A 23,744-nucleotide genomic window follows, 5' to 3' on the forward strand; every position below is an offset into this window, starting at 1 on the left:
AGCCTGGGGAGCTGTTGGCTTTCCTGTTGTCCTCCTATCCCCTTCCTTTTTGCTCTAGCGGCAGCACAGCCTGTAACGCCCGTCTCTAACCAGGTCACGGTCACCTGAAAGAGGCCCCCCAGGCTGCTGCCAGCTCCACGGGAAGCACTGGGAAGGCTGCAGCAAGCAGAGTTTTCTGAGCTACTGGCGGAGAAATAATCGGATGCTGCCTAATTTAACCTGAAAAGAGCTTGTATGCTTGCAAGAATGACTTCTCCTGCCTTGTACTGACCAACTACGTTGCTACATTTCTCTGTGCTCTTTGCTGAAATGATGCTTTTCCTTGTTGATGTAGGTAAGTTTCTTTTGCTCCTAGTTATTGCCTTTTTTTGAGAGCATGGAAGCGTGCTGGGCACAATCAGTTTTACTTTTAGGAAATTGTAAAGTGGTGCGGTTATGGTTTGTTCCCACCAGCTGGCACCACCTCCTGGCAGAATCCACCAAAGACAAATCCCAGTGGCCGAGTCAGCAGCACTGCAAGTTTTTTTGGTGTTTTGATACCATTATGAGGTGATGTGTTTTGAGACAATACCAGATTGTCACTTTAGCTTCTCATCATGCTTTCCTGCAGCTCACTCGGCATCCTAGCTAGACTTTCTCTTGTTAGTGAGCAGAATGCCACAAAACAGCCTTTTTCAAGCCTGCCTTTGCTTTGGCCTAGCACTACCCATCTGAAAATACTTTAAAGCAATTCTGAGTCTACCTCAGGGTTTGCTTTGGTGTTTTTAAAGAAAACGTTTTCTATGTTTTCCTTGGATAAAGCCAACTCTTGTTCTGAATGCTGCCAGCAGAAGTGCAAAAATCCAATTTTGTGTTTGAGACTTCCAGAGCAAGTCAGTCTGATTTTGTAGGTAGCCCATAATGTTTGGCTGGGTGTATTTTGATGTGTGTTATCACTGCATATGATGCTATCTTCAACTTTTCACCTCTCATCACACAAGACTTCACTTTTGTTATTGTTGTCCGGAGGGACGGCTTTGTGGAGTAATAGGTACAACTTTGTTCTTTTGTGCTCTAGCTAGAGCACAATCCTGTTTGATGCATAAGCCACAAAGTAGTCTCTGTGTATTGTCCTTGTACAGGAATTAAACAGCTCATGTCTATCCGTATTAAAATTTAAAACCTCCCAGACTTCAGGCTTGTTTTATAACTAATTGTATGAAACAATTTAAGCACTACACTGATTAAGTTTTGTTGTTGTTCAAATTTTATTCATATAAAATGTTAAAGCATTAGAGCTTCACACTATAAAAATCACAACTATGTAAAAAGCAAAGTAATTAAAGACAGCATTACTTGACAGCAACTCATAAGCCAGTATGACTGACCACACTGGAAATAACATATAAAAAAATCTTGTAAGTAACCAAAGCTTTTTGTTAAACATGTCTTTAATTATGGAAGACAAGGAAAAAAGAAATGAAGAGACATTGTCTTTTTACTACTAATCAAACACAGATTTCTGTTAACCATCATAACAAAAGACCCATCCCTATTGATGCATTTTTATACTAGCTAGTGGTCTCCTCCTAAAAAAGGAGGACAAGTAACTGCTCTTAACGATTGTCAAGTACAGAAGAACTCAAGACTAAGCTACAGTGTACATCTTCTAATCTGGAGGGAGTTACACGGAGGTCTTGCAGGAACCACTGGCATTAATATTCTGCTTTGAATGGGTAGTCCTTGTGATTGACAGCTCTGAGAAAAGAAAGAACTAATTATTCAAGTATTGTAGAAAGTATCTTCAGCAGCATTTCTCTACTGCAGTCTCCCTCCCCCATTGCCACTGTACTCAAGTTTTGCTGCTGTCATTAATTTGAACACAGGCTTGTGGACAAGCACATGCAACACCAAGATGGTGCAGGGAATGCCCTGAATGGATCTCCCTCCTGACGTCAGTTCCAGGACATGTCTCATTACCTGGGGCCCATGTTTAAGATATGAGCTCTCCCTGGTTTTGGTCATGTATGTTTTCAAACTATGAGGGATGAAAATACAGATAGAGATAGGCCTAGTGGATAATAAGGATAATAAGGAACATACGGGAGTACTGGAACTGCCCTCCAGTTCCTGTTAAAGCTGAGGATGACATCCATCTCCTTTTTAGACAGTTCAAAGTCAAACACCTAGCAGGCAGGGAAAAAAAAGAAAAAAAGACCTTTTTACTTAGGTTCATGAGTAGTTAGCTACTAAGTGTCCTTCATGCATTTATGGCTTGAGGTAAGAACATACTGCATCCACACTAAGTGTAGTTAAGAAATCCTCTTGTTTCTCAGCCAAATACCAATTTACCCTTGAAGTAATCAAGATAGCCCTTTTCTCTCTGAGGTGCTGTTCATAGCATTGTCTTACAGTTATGGGTGGTTGGATGCAAACACCACTGCAGTTTGTGTTGTAATGCACAGACAGAAAACTTAAGGTGCTAAGGGTGGATTACTCAATGTGTCACAAATACTGGAAACTAGCAATAAATATTTCTGCTACAACAGAGGACTACTGGGTACCAGCTGCAAATAGTTGTCTCACAGTTAATCAATCATCTAAGAATTCTTGGTGGTGGTTCATAGGAAAAGTAAGTCCAAACCGTAGCAGCTTGAATTGAAAGTAACACACAGATATCATCTAAGATGCTAGGCCTTATGAGCAAACACCCAGCTGAACCTCCCTGCCAAGGGGAGCCACAGCCTCAAAGTGAGAAATAAACCATAACGGGTCTGCTGTTTACAATTTGTTCATTTGAACCCTAAAGAGGGGCTCATTAAGCATCTCCCAGAGGGCAAGTCCAAATCTGGGATTCCGCTTCCAGGGCGGCAGAGCTTGGACCACCCTGGTGTAGCCCATTTCTCTCCTGCCAGGAACAAAATCCTTTTCCCTAGAGAACAAGCGTGGATGGGTAGGTAGGGCTGAGCCCCAATCTTTACGTCTCTGTGCTCCCCTTCCAATGCCTCTTAGGGACTGCTTGGAAACATGGAGGAGATACGGGTGTGGGTGCCTATCCTGTGTAAAAAGGTGGTAGCAGTCCCAATAGAAACTTCACCTTGATGTTTTCCTCAACACGCTGTGGTTTGTCAGACTTGGGAATGACAATCAGATCTCTTTGGATAAGAAACCGGATCAGAACCTAGGGAAGAGCAAGGAGGAGCATGAACACAGGGGTACCAAGAAATCTGTTCAAATGCATTTTGTGTTCTCTCTTACCTTTTTTTTTCCATGCACAAACCAAGTTCTCTTTCTACAACCATGTTCACTCTTTGGAAGATTCTACTGGTTTTCATACCAGAGTTTGATGTGCTAGCATTTACTTGCAGTCTACCGACAAACTAGAATTGTTTCTGGCCTATGTTGTTTCTACATCCTGGCTTCTCCAGGATTTGTTGTTTTCATTTAGGGTAGGAGGTGGAGAGAAAAATGATGATGCTTCTCGCTTGCGCTATATGGGTGCTCAGACCAAATGAGCATAATGATACTGCAGATTATTTTGGGCTCATGGGTAAGTACCTCACCTAGGTTAAGCTTTTTGAAGTCCTTAAAAGGAAAAACATATTTATATATTTTAAAAGTTTTCCTCCCTCAAAAGAGGACTGTTGCATACAATTTTTTTGTCCTTTTCTGCCTGTCTTAAAATATGACTATGGTTATTGCCTGTGAACACGTGTATTTGTTTGAAGTGGTTTCTACGCACCCTGCACAAGAACTCATTTGTGTGACTAGCGACTAATATAGAAAAAATTTCACCTTGAATAATCAAGCAGCTTTCAATGATTCTTTGTGACCACAAGCAAACACAGAGCAATCAAACACATCTGCAAATTACAGGGCTTCTCTGAAGAAGTTGCCTAACTTATCTGGAGAAAGGAATAACAAGTTAGCTCAATGATTTGTAAGTAAACCTCAGAGAAAAGGGGTTCTCAGGGAGCAAGCACTTCTCTCTGGGAGCAGAAGAAATCTCCCTAGGAAGGGGGACACCTGAGGACCTGAGGTAAGCACGTATCACTGCTGATCAGCCCTCCCGCCCCAAAAGCTCAGCACTCGAGATCTCTTGGAAAATACCTGATAATTCCTATGAATGCTGATAAGAACTGAGGCAGTATGAAGAGTCAAGTGCAGTTTAACCCCATTATACTGTACCTTTAGGGAAGGCAGCACCTTCTAAGACTGGACATCAGCTTGTAAAAATGTCTGAGGAGGAGGAATAGTTCGCCCCGACAACCCCACTTACCTGGGCAGGGGTTTTATGATGTCTAACTGCAATCTCTTTAATCTTGGGATCATCCAGCAACACAGGTTCCCCTGGCTTGGCCCTATTAAAAACAAAAATCAGGATATTGATGGTAGAAAGGTACCAACTTTCCTGCAGGAAGCCTGACATCTTGTGTGAAATAATCTGCAACAAAGCAACAGCACTTTTCTCATTATACCTGCATTATTTACATCATTTGCCTCAAAGATTCAAGCTGCAAATGCATTGTTTTGTATATAGAAAGGCTGCAATGCTTTCTTACCATGGGCGGTTAGGAGAGCCAAGGGGGCTGTATGCAGTCACAGCAATCCCTTTGGATTTACAGTACTTGATCAATTTTTCCTGGGTTAGGTATGGATGACATTCAACCTGTAAGCACAGAAACACAGTGGCTGACACAGAGGCAGACTGCACTGAGCTCCGGCGCATAACTAACATTTTAATTCCTCTTGGGTCACAGAAAATGTGAAGCAAAGACTCCCAATATCATGATTAAAATCTATCTTATAAAAAAGTTATTCATGTCACAGCAATACCTAGAGGCCTGGCACAGAGAATAGGGCTTCCTCATGCTACGTATTACACAAAGGTAAGGAGAAATAGATGAGAAGAGTGAAAGGGCTATCTGTATCAGGAATTCAGGGGAAATTGGTCTTCCTGGACTACTGGAGAGCAGGACTGCATCTTCAGAGGGGCAGTTCAGGATATGTGAGGTTTAATTTCTGCTCCGAGTCACCCAACCTCTCCTCAAGGAGTCTCCCCGGCTCCTGAAGAAGCCTGGGGAGATGAGCTTCTCTAGGTTAGCTTGGATCATGTGACCAACCATTTGAGCAAGATGTCCTTTAACTGGAAACAACAGGAGCCTACGGGGGGACGCTGCTCAAATCGCCACAAGCCATAGCATGAACACAGGGCTATGTCTACGCTGCATGATGTGGCACCATGCACATGCCCAGCAGTTTCTAAATTCCATAGCTTTGCTACCAGGCATGGTGACATCCATGTACAATCCATGTACAGTAGTTTATTTAGACCCGAGCTAGACTAGGCAACTACTGTAATGACAGTGTGTGGCACAGCCACACCCACAGAGAAGCTAACTGGAGTCAAAGCCTGAAGTTCTTTCAAGTGTCCAAGTTGGTGCAGCGTTTAACATGGGGGTAGTTGGGTCCATCCCCACCAGAACTTTATAAACCTCAATAAAGTCTTTCCAAGTCCTATGTCCCCCTTGTGCTAAGCCTGGCCAGTGCACATGCTAGCCCCAAGCCTGGCACTGCAGTGCAGCAGCACAGGCAGCACTGTGCCTGCATCGTCCCAGGGTGGGGATTTCCCTGGATAGTCCCAAACCAGCAGAGATGGGCATTTAGCATCCCCCAGCCGAGTGCAAAAAAGTCGCATATGGAAGAAAGTCAGAAGGTCCTGATGCCCCTGCTGTCCTGTGATTTTATTCGTGAGGTACATGGTGAGAATTTGTTACATAATTGTAAACTTCAACCCTCCTTTTTATAATGAGAATGTTTTATTTTATGTTGAAAAATAAGTAAGTCCAGTGAATGAGTTAAAGCATTTCTGTACATTCCGATGCCTGTGCAGTAGCTTGCAGTGGGGATTTTGCTAGTCATCCCAGGGCTAGCAGCAATGGGCCTGTGGCAACTTCGGCTGTGACACTGGAAGTGTGAAAGAAGACGTGTAGCGGAAAGTCAAAAGGTCTTATACAAGGTAATGGATATTTTCACTTTTTTCCAATGTCTAAAAATGAAATATTCTCATCTGTTTCATATTACTGTGATATGAATAATTCATATTAGTTTGTATGGTATTTTTCTCAAATCTCCACTGCGTTATATACACACAAGTTTACAAGTAAGTTTTCTGTTGAGATCCCTGTCAGCTAAAAACCATCAACACTGACACCATACCAAAGCCTTGCATACTGCAGGCAGTACTGACTTGAAGGGACTTTCAGACAACCAGAAACGTCTAGTGCTTTGCAAGATCTTTCCATGGCACCAAAACTGTTTAAAGGTCATGGCAGAAGTGTAGCAAGAATATATTTAGGAATATTCCAAAGTTAGCTGACATCAATGGAAATAAAAATCTTACCTGGTTATTTACTGGCTTGTATTTCAGTCCTGGCTTGTTCAGGATTCTTTCAATCTGCTCATGGTTAAAGTTGGAGATACCAATGGCTTTTACCAGACCAGCATCCACCAGCTCTTCCATGGCCTAATGAGTAAGGACAACCAATGTGTTTTTATGAGGTGGTATTACTGTCACATTATTTTATTTCTCTAAAGCTAGTGACAAACCAACAAACAACCCACAGTAGATTAAATAATAGTATCTCAAATTAAAAAAAAAAAAAAATCTTTGCACCTTGTATTACCTGCATGCCTTATGTCCCGTTGCAGGTGGGAAAATAATATAAGAAGAATGGCTTGGCCAACCCTTTTGTAATGGGAAGCAAAATATTTTGCTTTGGCTTCTTTGGGGGTTATTTTACCAGAGCGGAAGAAGCAAGGGAGACCCCTCCACCTCCTCTATGCCAGCACACTGCCTCTGAGTTGGCAGAACACAGCAGGGAGGATGTTAGCTTAAACTCAGTTAGTTCAAAATATTTTCTTGGAATTGTAATCTGCTATTGTAGAGAAAACTATTAATTCCCAGAGTTGTAACATCACAGAGGTGCCAGCAGCAGGACTAGACCCTGAATCCTCTCAGTCCACACAGAAAGGAAGATTGAAGGACAGCCTGAGATGCTGATGCCCAACACTGAAAAGTGTGAGAATTCCCTGTCTGTATGAATAACCCAGTAAATTAATAGCCACACCTGGATTAATCTGTGCTTCAGTTCTACCATTGTGCACATTCAACTATTATTTTAGTGACAGCACCTACAGTGATGCTAGTTTCCTACTCTTTAGTCTTATTAAAGACATCCCCCTCTTGCTCCTTAAAATGAGGGGTAGCAGCAGCTCTGCTCGTTCTGGTCATGAAATGCAATTTTGTGTGTGTCATGGTTTAGCCCCAGCCAGCAACTAAGCACCACGCAGCCGCTCACTCACTCCCCCTGCCCCGGTGGGATGGGGGAGAGAATCGGAGGAGTAAGAGAAACACTCCTGGGTTGAGACAAGAACAGTTCAATAATTGAAATAAAGTAAAATAGTAATAATAATAGCAACAATATAATAATAATAATAGCAACAATATAATAATAATAATATACAAAGCAAGTGATGCACAATGCGGTTGCTCACTACCTGCTGACCGATACCCAGACAGCTCCCGAGCAGCGATCGCTGCTCCCCGGCCAACACCCCCAGTTTATATACTGAGCATGACATCACATGGTATGGAATAGCCCTATGGTCAGTTTGGATCAACTATTCTGGCTGTGCCCCCTCCCAGTTTCTTGTGTACCTGGCAGAACATGGGAAGCTGAAAAGTCCTTGACTAGCATAAGCAGTACTCAGCAACAACTAAAACATCAGAGTGTTATCAACATTCTTCTCCTACTAAATCCAAAACACAGCACTATGCCTGCTACTAGGAAGAAAATTAACTCTATCCCAGCTGAAACCAGGACAGTGTGACTATTCTCTGTACCCAAACCTATCCCTTAATTTCATCGTGCATGCAGATCCCTGCTCCATCTTTGGCGCTGACACCTGCTCAAAAGAGCAAACGTAAACTTACCTCCCATGTGTCCAGAAAATCGGTATCACTGGGGATACTCATACCCTTATCATCCACAGGATGCAGTTCTTCACCAGCCTGTTATTTCAAGGCAGATAATCCATAGACTTTTAAAAAAGTTTTATTTCCTACTGTTTACTAGCATTTCTGACTGGAATTATAGGCAGCAAGTCAGCAGGTTATTTAAACATATCACATAACTAAAAATTATGCATGTTCATCAGTATTCTCTTTTGGATGAGGGCCATATTTCTACAAATCAATCCCTGCATACAAAGAGTAGGAATTAGTAGCAATTATGTGAATAACTTAGGCAGATCTAGAGAGAAGGGAACAAACACCCCACTACTTGTATTCTAGAGTTTTTATTTATTTTACACACGTGTATACTGGGGAAAAAAAAGCAGCATGTTCTTTCTGTGCTGTGCTTCATTTGTCACTGTTGGTTACTCCAGATCAAGCCAACATCTCCAAAACCCGAGATCTTCACACTGTCCTGACCCAGCAGAAGGCCATGATCCCAAACTTCAGCATTGTGTCTTGGTTACAGTTTCCCTGGAGACCCAGGCAGCTCATTAGCAGTGGTCATACCTATGACTATCTTGCTCCCACAGGTATGGAAAGCCAGACCCACGTGCTAAAACGTACCACTACCTAGTTAGTGACTGAATACTTGCCACCAGCAGGTTCAGGGAAGAGCCAAATGAACCACAGCATATCCCAGCTGCATAATAAAGATGGTCACAGCACAGATGAGAGAATACACCATGTTTCTAGCCAGGTAAGGAGAAGAGGAATGTAGAGCAGGACTACCTTGAATCCCATAGGGAAGTGCATCAGGTAGAGGTCAACGTAGTCCAGTTGCAGTGCAGCGAGGCTCTTCTTGCACACTGCCTTGACCAGGGACCTCTCGTGAAATGTGTTCCACAACTGTGGGAAGAAACCAAGCCCAACTGTGACTCTACAGCTTCCACAGTCCAGATCAAGGGACAGCAGCTTCTCCCTTGGTGGTATGGGAGGACAACTCCCTCCCTGCCTACCCCGTGCACACTGAATGGATGCCAATATTTTAACAGTAAGATAGGATAAATATACCACAAATAAGGGAGTCAGTAGTGAAGATGGACAATCAGTATTCCTACTTATGAAAAGAGATTCTCAGAACTAAATGTAACACTCTGCCAGGTGTACCTGACACAGCAAAGCTGTTAGTGTTAGAATTTTTTTTTTGGAGCCTAAATTTTGAGTCTTCAGCTGCTCATAGCTATCCCCTTCTGTCCCTTTTAACTGGCCACAGTGAGAACTGTTGTCAATTTTACTTCATTTTTGAAACAAAAAGTCAAGGCATTTAAATAAATGAACTTGCAAGTATTATTCAAGTTAAAACCCATTCTTTAACAAAAATGAAGAGCATGTGGAAAAGTTTAGTTATGGTCAATGTTTTATGGTTTTGCTGGTGAAAACCCCAAGTTTTTTAGTTGAAGAGTTCTCACATTTTGGTAAAGGGCATGGCTGAGACAAGTAGATGAAATGAAGAAAAGGAGTAAATAGATGGAAAATACTTCAGACTGAAGTCACATACTTTAATTTCTATTCCCTTTCAGGCTTACATTTTGTACATGACACCAGTTTCAAGTGTCTTGCAAACCTGTAAGTAGCACAGCATCTCTGAATTCAGACATCTGTCTTGTCTTTTTTTCACTGATCTTTCTAGGGTATGTACAAATGAATCTTCAGTATAATTAAGTGACTTAATAGATGCAAGCCACAGCTGCACTATCTTTACAAAGCTGTCAATGGTTCCTTAGGTAAAGCTCAGTCCAAACTGCAAATAAAAGATGGAAATTATAGCACACAACAAGACGGCCATGAAATTAATGTCGTAGAAGGGAATAACTCTTTAAGTTACTTTACAGATGGAACAAGGGTTTCTCTTTGAGAAAAGCTAAATGCCCTAATAATCCTGCATCCTTGTACCTTAGTGACAATGAAGAGGTCTTCCCGTTTCACAGCCCCCTCCTTGATCTTCTGCTGGACTGCATTCCCTATTTCATTTTCATTCTTGTAGAAATAGGCACAGTCGAAGAGGCGGTAGCCTGCATCAATAGCAAACTTCACCACCTCTTCCACCTTTCCTGGAGCAGCCTGAAAGCAAACACAACCAAACCAGGAGCTCCTCCATGGCCTTCTTCCAGCGCTCACTGCTGCAATAGCTCCTCAAAGTCTCCCTTTCCAGCTGCTGCTGGAGTTTCCTTGTCACCTACATTTAAACAGAGTTTCACCTTCCCAGGCAAACAGAATTTTTGTAGGGAAAGGGAATAGAGTAGAAAGGAGTTGGTTTCTGTGAGACATTTGGACTCTGCCATTTCCAGCAGCGTAACGCCCAGCATCACTTCCCCTTGTTTGCCCTCAGTGTTGCCCACCAGTTTTGCCCGTTTACCTTCCCCAAACCTTTACCCACAAAGGCAGTTTCGTAGAGCAGGGCTTCCACCAGCCCGTGACCCCATCCCAGGGCTGCGAGCTGCAAGCACTGGACCAGGCAGCCTTTAGCAATCTATTTTCTGTTGGTTTCTTCTTTTGCTTCCCCTCCTCTTTATTTTGCCTCCCTTCACCTTCTCCAGCCCCCCCCCCCTCTTTTTTTTTTTTTTTTTTTTGCCTTTTTTCCTTTGCTTTTTGCTCCCCTAGCCCTCTTCTCCCCTTCACCCCCCCTGCCGCCACCGCCTGGCAGCCCGCCCGGTTACACAAGCGGCCGCGATCGCGGCGGTCGCTGCAAGCAGGCGCCGAGACCGATCCCCCCGGCCCCCACGCAGGAACATGGCTTCCACGGGAACCCCGTTTTTGGTCACGGTTCTTTTTTTTTTCTCCTTTCATCTTCGCAGCACCTACGGGACCAGCGTCCTCCTGCCTGCCCGGGTACCTGCCAAGTGCCCAGCCCCAGGGTAGGCATCTTCATCTTGTTGCTCAGCTCCAAGCAGGGGCTCGCCATGGTGTCTGTGGGTGTCCTTCTGTCCGTGCTTGCCCACTGGGGCTTAAAGACACGGGGCCGCCCCGCCTCAGCCCACGGCCACCGCCCCGCCGGGGACGTCCCCTCCCCTCCACCTCCCTCCCCGCCTCCGCCCGGGTTTCACCACATGTGCGATGCAACATGCCCTTGATTTTGGAGCTTTTGGTCAGCTGCGGAAGCCTGATGCTAAGAGGATTTGTTTGTTCTTGCATTGAACAAACTAAAAGCAAATGCCGTAGCAATGAGCTTGGCCCTTGGTGCGTGTTCTTCCGCAGAGAGAATCTCATGGGTGCCAGGAGAATGCTGCATGAGGCAATGGGTGTCTGGGCTGCTGAAGGATTTTCTCAGTTACTCTCAAGTGGTGACAAATGGACTGAAATTTCCATCTTTTGTCCTAGAAAATATTAAGCTCACCTGCTGTTCACAGAGGAATTCCTTAAAAGGGGACATGGTCTTACCTGTACAGAGATTCTGCATTCCCTTTCTTTGCAGCAGGGTGGGCTCCCGTTGTGCTCCCCGCAGGACCCTTGTGTCGGTCTGTGTGAGGGCATCGGTTCCCTGTGCTCAATTAAAATGTCAGCCAGCAGTAGGGTGTCGGAGGCCGCAAAAGGGATTTGTGATTACAGCTTGTCTACAGGTAGCGCTTTAATCCAAATAAACCCCTTGCTTTGTATGTGGGGTCAAAATGCATTCAGAGGGCTGATGTTTAAAGGCTGTAGCAAACTTTATATGAACAGAGTGCCTCAGAAATCGAGAGCCAGGGGCCTGGGAGGGCTGGGCTACTTAGCTGTTCTCAGGAAAAAGTTGCTTCATTTGAGGAAGCTGTGGTGAAATCCAGGCCATCAAACTCAATGGGAGAGCTGCTAAGGAGTAAGTAACAGGAGAGGTTCACCCTGACTCTCACTTTTATGGCTCTAGCTAGTCAGGTTTTCAGTGCTGTGCTTGTCACTGTGGTGTCTGAATGCCTTTTAACAGGCACTATGGGTGCTGAGTTCTTCCAAGAGTGATGTTGTTTGTTTATGTATGTTAATATGAGTTCAGACACCTGATGCTAAGCATCAAAGCTGTGGTCCCATTTTGCAGTGGGTTTTAGCTCCCTGTGTGTACAGGAGGCCTCCTGCCTCTTGCACTCTAGGGGCTTTCACCACCCAATCTAACTGTAACTTTATCTAATTTCTCAAAACAGTTTTTCTGATCATTTTTAAAATTGCATGAATTTTTGCTGTAGCTTCTAAACAGTACCAGCCATAATTCTTCATTATATATTAAGTTCCTCCCACTTTCTCATGTTTCTATTCTGCATATGTTGGCACAATTACTGAGACTAGGGTCTCATCAATGTAAGTTATTTCAACTTTTTTTTTTTTTTTTAAATAATCCCAGTTCAAACAAAGACAAAAGCAGACATGAATGCAGACACCAGACAAACATTTTGTCGGGAAAAGGTTCAGGGAAGTCTCCTGATGAGACTAAAAAGGCAACTCAGGTCTCAGGCATGGAGCGTGAGAATTGCATGGATGATGCTGACTGTATGTTCTCAGGCACTGCCCCTCACCCAGCTCCTTCCTTGCTCTGTCACCTCCCCCTCCGCCCCCCACCCCGGATGGTGTCCATGGTGCTCTGCATCCGCTCCCCGGCCAGCATCACACACAGCTGCTGGAGAGGCTGAATAATCATGGCAATAAGGTCCTTTCTCCTTTACAATCCCATTCCTTCCTAACCTTTTATAGAGCCTGTCTCTTTAGATATTGACAGCTTTATCCATCTACCTAGTTCAAAAGGCTGATCTTACTGCCCTGTGCCTTTTCACAACGTTGTTTTTATTGTTATTTTTGCAGGAAACACATGGATCCCTATGGAAAGTACTAAAAATATGATGTAATTTCAACACCCTACTTTAGACATCTCATAGGCTTTGTGTTTATCAGAGTAGGGATTCTCTGCTTCTTGAGTCTTCCTTTTTCTTTTGCTTATATTGCTATAAACTCCTCCTTGCTCGTGGTTGACCCCTGACTGACAGTTTACATGTTGTGTAAGTTCCACTGGTGTCTTCTTGTGAGTTGTGCAGTGTGAATGAGGGAGAATCAAATATTTTATGCTTGGATTGATAATGTTTGCGTGGTGGGTTGACCTTGGCTGGACACCAGGTGCCACCAAGCTGCTCTATCATTCCCCTCCTCAGCAGGACAGGTGGGGAGAAAATGAGATGGGAAAAAAACCTCGTGGGTCAAGATAAAGGCAGTTTAATAAAAAAGCAAAAGCAAAGGCTGCGTGCAGAAGCAAAAAAAAAGAGAACAAAGATTTTATTCTCCACTTCCCATCAGTAGGCGATGTCCAGCCACTTCCTGGGGAGCAGGGCCTTGGTATGCATAGCAGTTGCTCTGGAAGACAAATGTAAGTAATGGATGCACGCCCTCCCTGCCCCCCTTCCTCCTCCTTTCTCTTAGCTTTTATTGCTGAGCCGATGTCATATGGTAAGGAACATCCCTTTGGTCAGTTTGGGTCAGCTGTCCTGGCTATGCCCCGTCCCAAGATTTTGCCCACCCCCAGCCTACTCATGAGGGGCCAGAAATGTTGGGGAGACAGCCTTGATGCTGTGCAAGCACTGCTCAGCAATAGCCAAAACATTGGTGTGTATCAACACCTTTCGAGCTACCAATGCAAGGCACAGCACTATGAGGGCTGCTATGGGGAAGATTAACTCCATCTCAGCCAGATCCAATACAGTTTGCTTACCAAAATATAGAGGCAATTGTGAGTTATTGTGCCACTAGTACATTCTAACCATGATGTTTGATGTGATTTCTTAAATTTTTTGTGCACTTGCATTATTTAAGCTGCTTTTACAAGACAGTATTTTCAGTTGATTGGCAGATTCATGTTCTGGGTTTATATTTGAACAAAATCTCTTCTTTCTCTCCTTGGCCTGGTTTCCAAGCCATTGGCTTAACCAAACTTTGTTGTCATCGTCCTGCTGCCTTGGCTGTCATCACACTTTGCAGAATGAAAAGGATACCAAGTTGATATGAAGCAGAGAGAGAGAAGCAAAATGTAGGCAGGGAAACAAAATTTTCAAACTGACATGACAACTCCAGTATGCTCAAACTAGATCAGTGGGAGGAGGACTCTTCTAATGAAAACAAATACAAAAAAACCCCCCAAACCGACCCCCTAAAAAAAAGGAAAAATCCCAAAGCTACTGCAAGAGATGTGAGGAATTTGACAGAAAAGAGAGTGCAAGATCTACAGAGAAAAGACAGAAAGAAATCTAAAGATTTTATAAAATCAATAATTGTACATTGATTTTAAGGCCAGAAAGGATGACACTACTCTTCTGCACTGACCTCTGATTATATTGACAAACTTTTACACCAAGCCCATGACATATACTTATTGCTTAATCTATTATTAAAGACACTTGGGTGCTACAGCAATAGAAGCTGACTAAAATCATGTAAAGAACAGACTAGAAAATGTTGAGACTGATCTACAACTTACCTTTAATTGCATCAAATGTTGGTGTGAAAGGTATAAGAACCAATCATAATTGGCCCTTTTTTTTTTTTAAACTGGGTGTCTAGACAGAGACTTCAACACTTTTCCTCCCTCTAAATCTGTCTTCTAAGACCTGAGGTTTCCAAATTGACACTTTTTAAATAATTTACTTCTGTAAAACCAGTAACTGTTGGGAGAAGGTAACTGATCACTGGTTTTGATCAGTTCAAAATTGTTTATAATTTGGATGCTTCACTTTACAGTCAAGCCAGCCCTCTCTGTGCAAACGTGCTCCAAGCCTTTACACACTTAGCCGGTCTGGCATTTTAGGTCAGGTGAAACAGATGATGTCCAGATTTGCCTTAAGTATTATCTGTCAGACTGAACTGTGCTGTGTCTTTGATCAAATTTTTAGCTATATATGTGTGTATTTTCTTCTGATACCGTGACTGATTAGAATTATACTGTAGCAAATCACAAACCTTCAGCTTGTGTGAGTATCATTTCTTTTCAAGGACCCATTTTTGCATTCTAATCCACCTTGGAGGTTGACCTCTGTGTTATTCTCCATCTCAGCACTGTATGAGGAGGGGTTCCTTTTCTGCTGGGGGCTTGTTGCCCAGCCAAATATTTGTATATTGGGCTGACCGACTTCTAAGGGCCCTGTCCATCAATCCTCTGTCACTTAGCCCAACCATAAGCTCTCCTCAGAAAAGCTGGACTGGAGAGGGAAGCCATGGAAATCCCCGCTCTTTGCTGAAGAATCACATTCCCAAGAGCATCAAAGACAGTTTGCAGTGGAGGGGGGGACTTAAAATTGCTGAATAATGTGACTACTAAACAACCAAAGAAAGGAGGAGAAACAAGGAATTAAGAACTGCCTGGATCCCAGGCCTTCAAAACAGAGAGGATCCAGCAGATGGATGTGCTTGCAACAAACTTGTGTTCATTGAGAGGGGGTGAGTGGGTGAAGCTGCCATCAACCTCTCGTGCCGGTGAACCTTTCACCCCATTGAGCACCCACAGTCAGTGGGACAAAGTTCAATTTTCTGCTCTCCTTAACTAATGCATTTCATCATACCTGTTTTTACACTTTCTTCTTAAGGTAAGTCTGTGCCCACAGATATGGATACTATAAGATATGAGTACATGAGTCATTCTCTCTCTACCTCCTGCTTGTTTAACACTGGGGCCAGTTGTGTCCTAGCCAAGAATGGCCTCGTTGGTACTAATACAAAGAGCGTGGGGAGAAGCACCCGTGGACATGGGTGTCATGTCCCCTGCTGCTGCTCCCCAGCCACGCTTCCTGTGTGGGAGGTGCAATAGGTGCTGAGCCCTTCCCTGTCCCCTTGTTGGGGGCAGCTTCAGGGTGCAACCTGTGAGGTGTCTGGGGGCAGCCGGAAGATATCTAGAGAGCAGGGAGCACAGTGACATTGCCTCTGCAGAGAAGCAAGGTATAGCCAGCAGCTGGCCAGGCCTTAATGATTTTGGAGTGAACTTCCTGGGGGCCAGGGAGGAGCAGGGAGAGATTTTTGGCAACTCAGCCACCGCATGGGCTGGCAGAGGAGACCCGCTGGAAGGCCACAGTTATGTGTACAGGCTTTTCTGTTCAGGTATTTCTGTTCTGGTTTACCTGATTACTTTATCTGCATGGAGAAAGATAACTATCAGCATTTATAGCCTTATAAATCCTGACTTTATGGGAGTTTAAACCCCCCCTTTTTTTTTTTTTTTTTTCTGGACATGGTATGGGTGATGATTGAGGTGGATGGGCCTCAGTGTTTTAGCTGAGTCCTGGTGGTTTTACTGCCTGGAAAGCCTGTCAGCTCCCTGGAGCACCCTGCCGTGCTGTTTCACGAATCAGAGCGTACAGGTGCAGGAAATGACTTGTCCATAACCTTGTTAAGCATGGCCATAGTTTTCTAGGCATTGGTATCACCTCACTGGGTGTTTACTAGCGTCTGATTTTGAGTTCTCCTTCCATTAGAGCTACTCTTTCAAAGAGTAATGGTGCTCCTTTGTGGTCAGCCTTTGCTAAAATACTGAAATGCAAAAAGCAAATTTCCTCTGTGGCTAGTCCAATGTTATTGGGACTGGTTTTGTTCAGATGAAAGTACTTACCTAGAAAGCCCCAACATGAGACAGCCTTGCTGTTAGTGTTCCTTGGGGAAGCAATGTGCATTATTTTCCTGTACTATCACTAAGGAGCCTGTCACGAATTTCTCCTCCTGCAGAGCTGACAAGTGAGTAGTCACATGCAATAAAGGAAGGGGATAGGAAGCATGTTCAGGATGTGGATTTGGGGGCTTTTTTTGAAGAAAGATGTGGAGAGTCAGTTGTGCCAGAGGGAAATGTAAAAGGTGTTGCAATATTCTCTGTTGCAATGTATTGATTGCAACGATAATGAAATTACAAATATGAAATAATGAAGGTAAGTATTGCCATTTATATTTCAATAAAACCTGTTTTTTTTTCTGTGAGTCTAAAAGCCTACTAGGCATCTTTGTAGAATTCAATATGGGTGAAGACTGAGACATAGAATCACAGAAGGGTGAGGTTGGAAGGGACCTCTAGAATTCATCTTGTCCAACTCCCCTGCTCAAGCAGGGCCACCTAGAGGAGGCTTCCCAGGACTGTGCCCAGGCAGCTTTTGAATATCCCCAAGGAGGGAGACACCACAACCTCTCTGGGCAACCTGTGCCAGTGCTCAGTCACCCTCACAGTAGAAAAGTGTTTCCTAATGTTCAGAGGGACCTTCCTCTGTTTCAGTTTGCACCCGCTGCCTCTCCTCCTGTCACTGGGTGCCACTGAAAAGAGCCTGGCAAAGAGTCCTCTTTGCACTTCCCCTTCAGGTATTTATATATATTGATAAGACCCCCCCGAACCTTCTCTTCTCGATGCTAAAGAGCCTCAGCTCTCTCAGCCTCTCCTAATACGAGAGATGCTCGAGTCCCTAAATGTTCACCCCAATCCGCCTCTGTGCTTAGCTGAGTCACACCCCCGTCATGCCCTGTGCAGCCTGGCAGCCCTCACGGGGCACCTGGCCCCGCTCACCCACAGGCTGAAGCATGTGGATGCAAGCGGGGACTTACCTGCAGGAATGACAAACATGGCAGAGGTGTTCCAAGCGTGGCTGTCACTTCATGGGGTGCTCACCAGCAACTGGAGAGTTGGGATTGTTCAGCCTAGAGAAGAGAAGGCTGCGGGGACACCTTATTGCAACCTTCCAGTACTTAAAGGGGGCCTACAGGAAAGATGGAGAGAATCTTTTTAACAGGGCCTGTTGTGACAGGACAAGGAATAATGGATTTAAACTAAAGAAGAATAGATTTAGACTAGACATTAGAAAGAAGTTCTTTACAATGAGGGTGGTGAAGCACTGGAACAGGTTGCCCAGAGAGGTGGTAGAGGCCCCATCCCTGGCAACGTTCAAGGTCATGTTGGATGGGGCTCTGAGCAACCTGATCTAGTTAAAGCTGTCCCTGCTCGCTGCAGGGGGGTTGGGCTAGATGACCTCTAAAGGTGCCTTCCAACCCAAAGCATTATATGATTCTGATTCATTCTATGGTTTTGAGCTTGTTCTGGAGAATGGCTGCTGTAGTCCCTCGTGGCTAGTGTTTCAGCTGTGAATTGAGCAGACATGCACTTCAGGGTCATTTGGAAACAATGAGTATATTTTGCTAAACTGACAAGCAGCAGCCCATTGCAAATCCTGTAGCAAGAGTGAGGAGGAGCAGCCATGGGCCTTGGGACCACATTTCCTTCTGCTGTTCTCTGGCCATGCTGCCTGCAAAGGAGCTGTAACGGTGCTGAGCCCTTCCCTGTGTTTGTTGGTGGCTTCCTTTGAGCAGCTTTGTGATGCAACCTGTGAAGTGTTTTGGGGTGTCTGGAGGATATCTAGAAAGCAGTAAGTAGCGAGCAGTTCTTTCTGTAAGATACATCTCTATCTGGTGTGCGCTCAGAGAGACCTGGAAGAGGTCAGCCTTTGACCATGGTGGAGATGATAATGTAGTTCTCTGTGTGGTTTAGGCTAGCTGTTGCATTGCTTGAAGAAGAGCCTGAGCTGTGTGGAGGCAGGTGGAACTGGTCTGTCCCTAATGGTGGTTTGGTGGCTGCTCAGCTGGGGCAAGCTAAAGGGGCTGCAGGGTTGTGCTGGGCACCGTTGCTGGGGATGTTGCAGCAAGATAGGTCTCTAGGGAGAAGCAGGGTTTGGCCAGCAGCTGGCCAGGCTTTGGGGGTGGTGGAAAGTGCTTCCTAGGGATGAAGGTACAAAGTCTAGTGTAACTTAGAAAGCTACTGAGCTTACAGGGAGTGGCACAAACTTGTTTATAAAGACTTTACACTTCTGTTCTACTTAATTGCCTTATCTCTATAAAAGATAAATAATGTTGTAAATACCCTAATAAAACCTGTTTTCATGGGAGTCTAAAAGCCTTCCAGGCCTTTTCTCAATGCTTAGTACAGGTGAAAATCAAGCCACCTCTGCCTCTGTGCTTTAGCTGAGTCATGGTCCCATCACGCCCTGGGCAGCCTGGCAGCCCGGCAGCCCTCCCAGGGCACCCAGCCCCGCGCATCCCTGAACTGCAGTGTGTGGGTGCAGGCATGGTAAATGTGGCAGTGGTGTTCAAAGCGTGGCTGCGACCTTGCTGGAGGTGGCCACCTGTTTTGCAGGTGGCCTTCCTGTAGGTTGCCTGTGGCAATCAGTGAAGCCAAATTATTGCCCTTTTATGTTATACTCTGACACTCCCAGACTTCAGTGTGATTTTGAATTGTTGTATACTCTCAGCCTTTCTTTAAAAACAAAAGAAAACAAACACCAATAACTTAGAGTAGGAAATGCCTACTCTAACTGAGACAGAACTGCTTCCATTGGTCTTATTTGCACTATGTTACATTTATGGATCTGGCAATGTCAGTATGAAGTGGTACATCAGTGGTGATGAAAGTTGGGTATGTGAGACAGACATATCTAAAATGCTTTGATTGATTCTCACCTCCTTGAATGCAATGGACAGTACACAAATTTAGCAGCATGTCATGGATTTTCAGTACTTACCGAAATCACCTACCTGCAGCAGCTGCTTTTGGGGTGGTTGCAAGACACCAATTTTACCAACAATGAAGTGAAACTTTTCACCAAAACTCTAAGACCAGGAGCAGACATTCATTGGACCTGAATCACCAGAGCTCCATGGAATCTTGAGCCAAGTGTGTTGTGTTTCTCTGGAAGCATGTACTTTAACCGCGTACAGAAGGGCCTTGAGGTAAACCTGTGAAGGCTTTCTTCAGTTCAATAATTGTGCAGTCTGATTGCTGCATCTTCCTTGCTTTTAGGGCCCTTCCTCTCTTCCTTTCCTCCTTTAAATTTTGGAGCTCTTCTATTGCCGTTGACTTTAGAAAAGAGCTGAGACAGCATCTTTGATGCAGATAAATACCTTGACAGCTCTGATTGCCTGAGCTAAGCAGTATGAAGGGAACGACGGTGCCTGATCATGGAGGAGAATGCAGGAGAGTTGCGGTCTGTGAGAAAATGTACTGGAGTGGCAGCGATCCAGCTCTTTGCACTCTGAAGTGTTGATAGTGATTGTCAGACACCTGTCAGCTCAACCTCATGCAGTTATTTCTGAACATGAACAATCAGATATGCCTGGGTGGCATCCAACAAGTTACCTGAGAAGATATTTACACTTACTAGCTGGAAATAATTGATTTTTAACTGGCTTAGATGATGGCTCATTGCTGTCATTGCTGCTACGAGAGAATTGACAGTCTTTTATTTAAAGGTCTTATTAAAATAGATGCACTTGTGTCAAGAAGGGGGTATACTTAGAAATGACGAGTTAACCATGTTTATGTAAACGGAGTTGTTTGCTTTTATTACACTGTTACACTCTTCACTTAAATTTTTGTTTTCTTGTTCATCTACAGACTTTTTTTACATCAGACTTCTAGACTCTTAAACATGGTTGGGGTTTCTGGGTAAAGAGGAAAGGTCCCGTGACTCTCTGCAGATCAGCTTCCAATTGCAATTTTACAGCCTCGTTTGGCAAGAGGAGGCAACCATGTGCTGGAGACAATTCAGGATAGGTATTATGACAATTTTATTTTCTTTTATTCATGGAATCAAATAATTAACAAAGCTGGAATGTGCTAACAATCCCATTACACAGAATCCACCTTATAAATAGCTTTAGGAAGAACAGCCAACTTCACTATGTTTTAAGTAAAGAGAGAAAAATTGGGATTTTTTTTTAAGGAAATTATTTTACTTGGTAACTTTGAGTGGCTTTATGCTTCTTTTCGATGTCAGAAGTATAAGAAAGCTTGCAAAACTCTCTGGTGTTATGAAAGAATGAAGATCACAGGCCCTACCTTTCCCTAGATCGTTAGCAGGAGATTCTGCCATTCTTCCTTCCATTTTGGTGTAATTTATTCTTGATCTTAAAACTATTTCTTTAGCTGGAGATATGTTCAAACCTTCCTAACATATTTATGTGGCCTCTATAGCATATTAAGATTATGTGGATGTCAGCTGTGAACTTTTAAAACAAAAGTAGTATACTTCTAGGTCTTTTGGTTGTGAAAATTAAATGGCAATATTTACACCTAGTCCATATTATTTTCTAAGTTTTCTGTACCTGAAAGGCATAAATAATGAATTCTTCTTTAGCCTGATAGTCTATAAAGACTGATAACAATGCTTTAAGAGAATGACTTTATTGCTGATCTTTAGTGAATTGGGAAGAAAGTGGAAGCGTAACTGTTGGGGAAACCAGGGGAAGACTTAGGAATGCCTTCTGTATAGGAGGTGCAGGGTATGAGATTAGACATGTGAAATGAGAGATGCAGAGAGAAAAGAGAGAGGTAGGGCAAGTAGGGTGGTCGTACTCTCAAATGCAGGTATGTTTTTTGTCTGAGTCCCACTGAAAGCAACAAAGTACTGAATAAAAAATGAATAACCAAAAGCGCAGTTGCTCTTAAAGCTCATCATATTTTATCGTAGATCTTTTGCTGACATTGTTTTCTTATTGACGTCAACGGAGGTTTCAAAATCAATTGAAAGCAGCTGTCTCTTTTAAATACACATTGAAGTCATCAGGAGAAATGGCATATAGTCTTTCCCTGGAATACACTTGATACTAGTCCAACATGTCTTTTCATCACAACTTTTTATCATCAATCACTGAATTTGTTTATATTTTCTGCAGTGTAACATGTAGTAGGGCAGATGTATCACATAAGGGTGCACTGTAATATATAAGTGGTTTTACCAAATCCACCAAACTCACTTTCATCTTAAATACAACATTATTTATTTTGCTCTTTTGTCAGCTACTGTCAAGATTTTTCTCTTTTAACATCTTAGAGGACAACTGTCTTTTGAGGAAATAAAGTTCAAACTCCACTGATTTAATTTTTTATATCTGTTTATATTAATTTTTGTGCTAAAGTATTAGGTTGAATGATTTTTACACAGTGAATTTTCATTGCATGATTACATCAATATATTTGTTTAGCCTCCAATATTGACCCCTTTTTTAGAATACAGAATATCTTTTTGTTGAATCCTTCCAAGGTGACACTGGGAAAAGGTGTGCTTTACCTGAAATAATCTTTACAAGAAATTGTATGATTGCTGCTATTTTTTCAGTCTTATCATGTATGGTCAAATGTGTCTCATGCAGGGAAGTAGAATATGAACTAGTACATGAAGAAGAAAGACTGTCTAACTTAATATAGAGTGAAGTACAAGGTGATTATGTTTAGGTGAGGATAAATATGTTGTAGCTTTTGGTCATTTAAAATCCCTTTCTTCTAATATTTCCAAGTAGTGAACAAAAGAACTTTGTCTAAAGAAGGCTTGTGGTCACTGCAAGTGCCCTGAACCCAGCTAGCAGGGTAATGCTCTGTATTCAGTCAGAGCGTAAAGGGAAAAGTAAATATCATATATGGCTTGATTCTTGAAGAGCACTCAGAAAGGTCTGAAGGGGGGAAAACAGCCATTCCCCCATAAATACAGCACCCATAAATACTGCATTCAAAAACCCCATAAAATCCGCTGTTGCTGGAACTGGAAATTATGCTGATAGCTATTGTATTTTATTATAGGATGGGTATATTTGTAGTTTCTTTATATCTTCCTGGACCTGCAGAGGGTGCAAAATCTCCATGTAACATGGCTTAGAAGCAGCTGAATTACTCCTTCATTCTCCTTGTATGTTTTGCTTCTCTGGTAACTTGTAAGAACACTTCATCAGCAGCAAGATCCTTGCTTGGAACCTAAAAAAAAAGGAGATAAAAGCATTTATTGTTGCAAGCAGGGCTGTTGCTATTTCATTTACAGAAGTCTTTTATTTTTCAATGTCTAAGCCTGGTGCCTGAGCCATTCTCTCTAGCCTAGTGCTCTTCAGTCCCTTGTCATCTAATCTCTTTCCCTAACAATATAATTTCCTCTGCATCATCTCTATTTTTCTTCTTTCTCTCCAGCCTTTTATTTTAATCTCTGTGTTTCTTCTGGCTAACTGCTTCTGTTTGAATGCTTGCTGTGTGCTGAACACAGTGGAGGTAAATGGCCAACTACATGTCTTTGGCTACACATTTTATTTTCACATGGTCTCGACAGCACATAGAATAGCAGAATAAAATATCTGAGACATTATTATGATTTCACTCCATTGATTTTCACTGATTTAGCAGAGGTCTTCAATGTGAGAATGTGTGAAGCCAATGATTAGGGGAAAGACTTCTTTTAAAGTATTGGGGTTTCTAGGACAAAGCTTGTCTGTGATCAAAAAAAGCCATTCTCTTCTGCAAACCGAAATGCATGCTTAGCTACCAGTCAGTTAGAGCAGTATTATTAGGAAAAACCACTCCAACTTAAAATACCTAACAAGGGAGGTGCAGAAAATTTTTTAGAGTATGGTGGTAAAACTTGTCTAACTTGTCTTACTTCCCATTTCCATAATAAGTTTGGGTTTTTTTTTTTTCCCTGTTCGGTTGGTTTTATTTTTTACTTTATAGTTGGGTCCATTCCAGCTTTGAAAGGGTTGGGCTACAATATGGTTGGATATACAGCAGCCTTTCAGATTGGTAAGATTTCCGTGATGAGCCTTTGTGTAGGAAAGAATGGTCACTTAAATTTGGGTCTCTGCTCAAGGAGAGACTTCTGTGTTTTGGTTTGTTTTTTTTTTTAAGAAAGTCACATTAGTTTTCTGGCTGTAACAAAAACTTCTTTCGCAATGACTTGCAACCCAGTCTTTGGATTGATGG

At 43.1% G+C, this 23,744-nt stretch overlaps 1 protein-coding gene across 1 annotated transcript; it reads right to left on the reverse strand.

The window, feature by feature from the left end:
• Window positions 1–1,694: 1,694 nt before the first annotated feature.
• On the reverse strand, window positions 1,695–10,961 carry LOC104038548 (aldo-keto reductase family 1 member B7). The gene is made up of 10 exons (XM_009492954.2): window positions 10,893–10,961; window positions 9,953–10,120; window positions 8,789–8,905; window positions 7,976–8,053; window positions 6,383–6,505; window positions 4,542–4,648; window positions 4,259–4,340; window positions 3,077–3,160; window positions 2,083–2,165; window positions 1,695–1,737 (listed from the first exon to the last, which is right to left on the reverse strand). The coding sequence occupies exons 1-10, from the start codon at window positions 10,959–10,961 to the stop codon at window positions 1,695–1,697; spliced, it is 954 nt and encodes a 317-aa protein (XP_009491229.1).
• Between the last annotated feature and the right edge of the window lie 12,783 nt (window positions 10,962–23,744).

Source organism: Pelecanus crispus, chromosome 1, assembly GCF_030463565.1.
Source record: "Pelecanus crispus isolate bPelCri1 chromosome 1, bPelCri1.pri, whole genome shotgun sequence".
Classification (NCBI taxonomy): domain Eukaryota; kingdom Metazoa; phylum Chordata; class Aves; order Pelecaniformes; family Pelecanidae; genus Pelecanus; species Pelecanus crispus.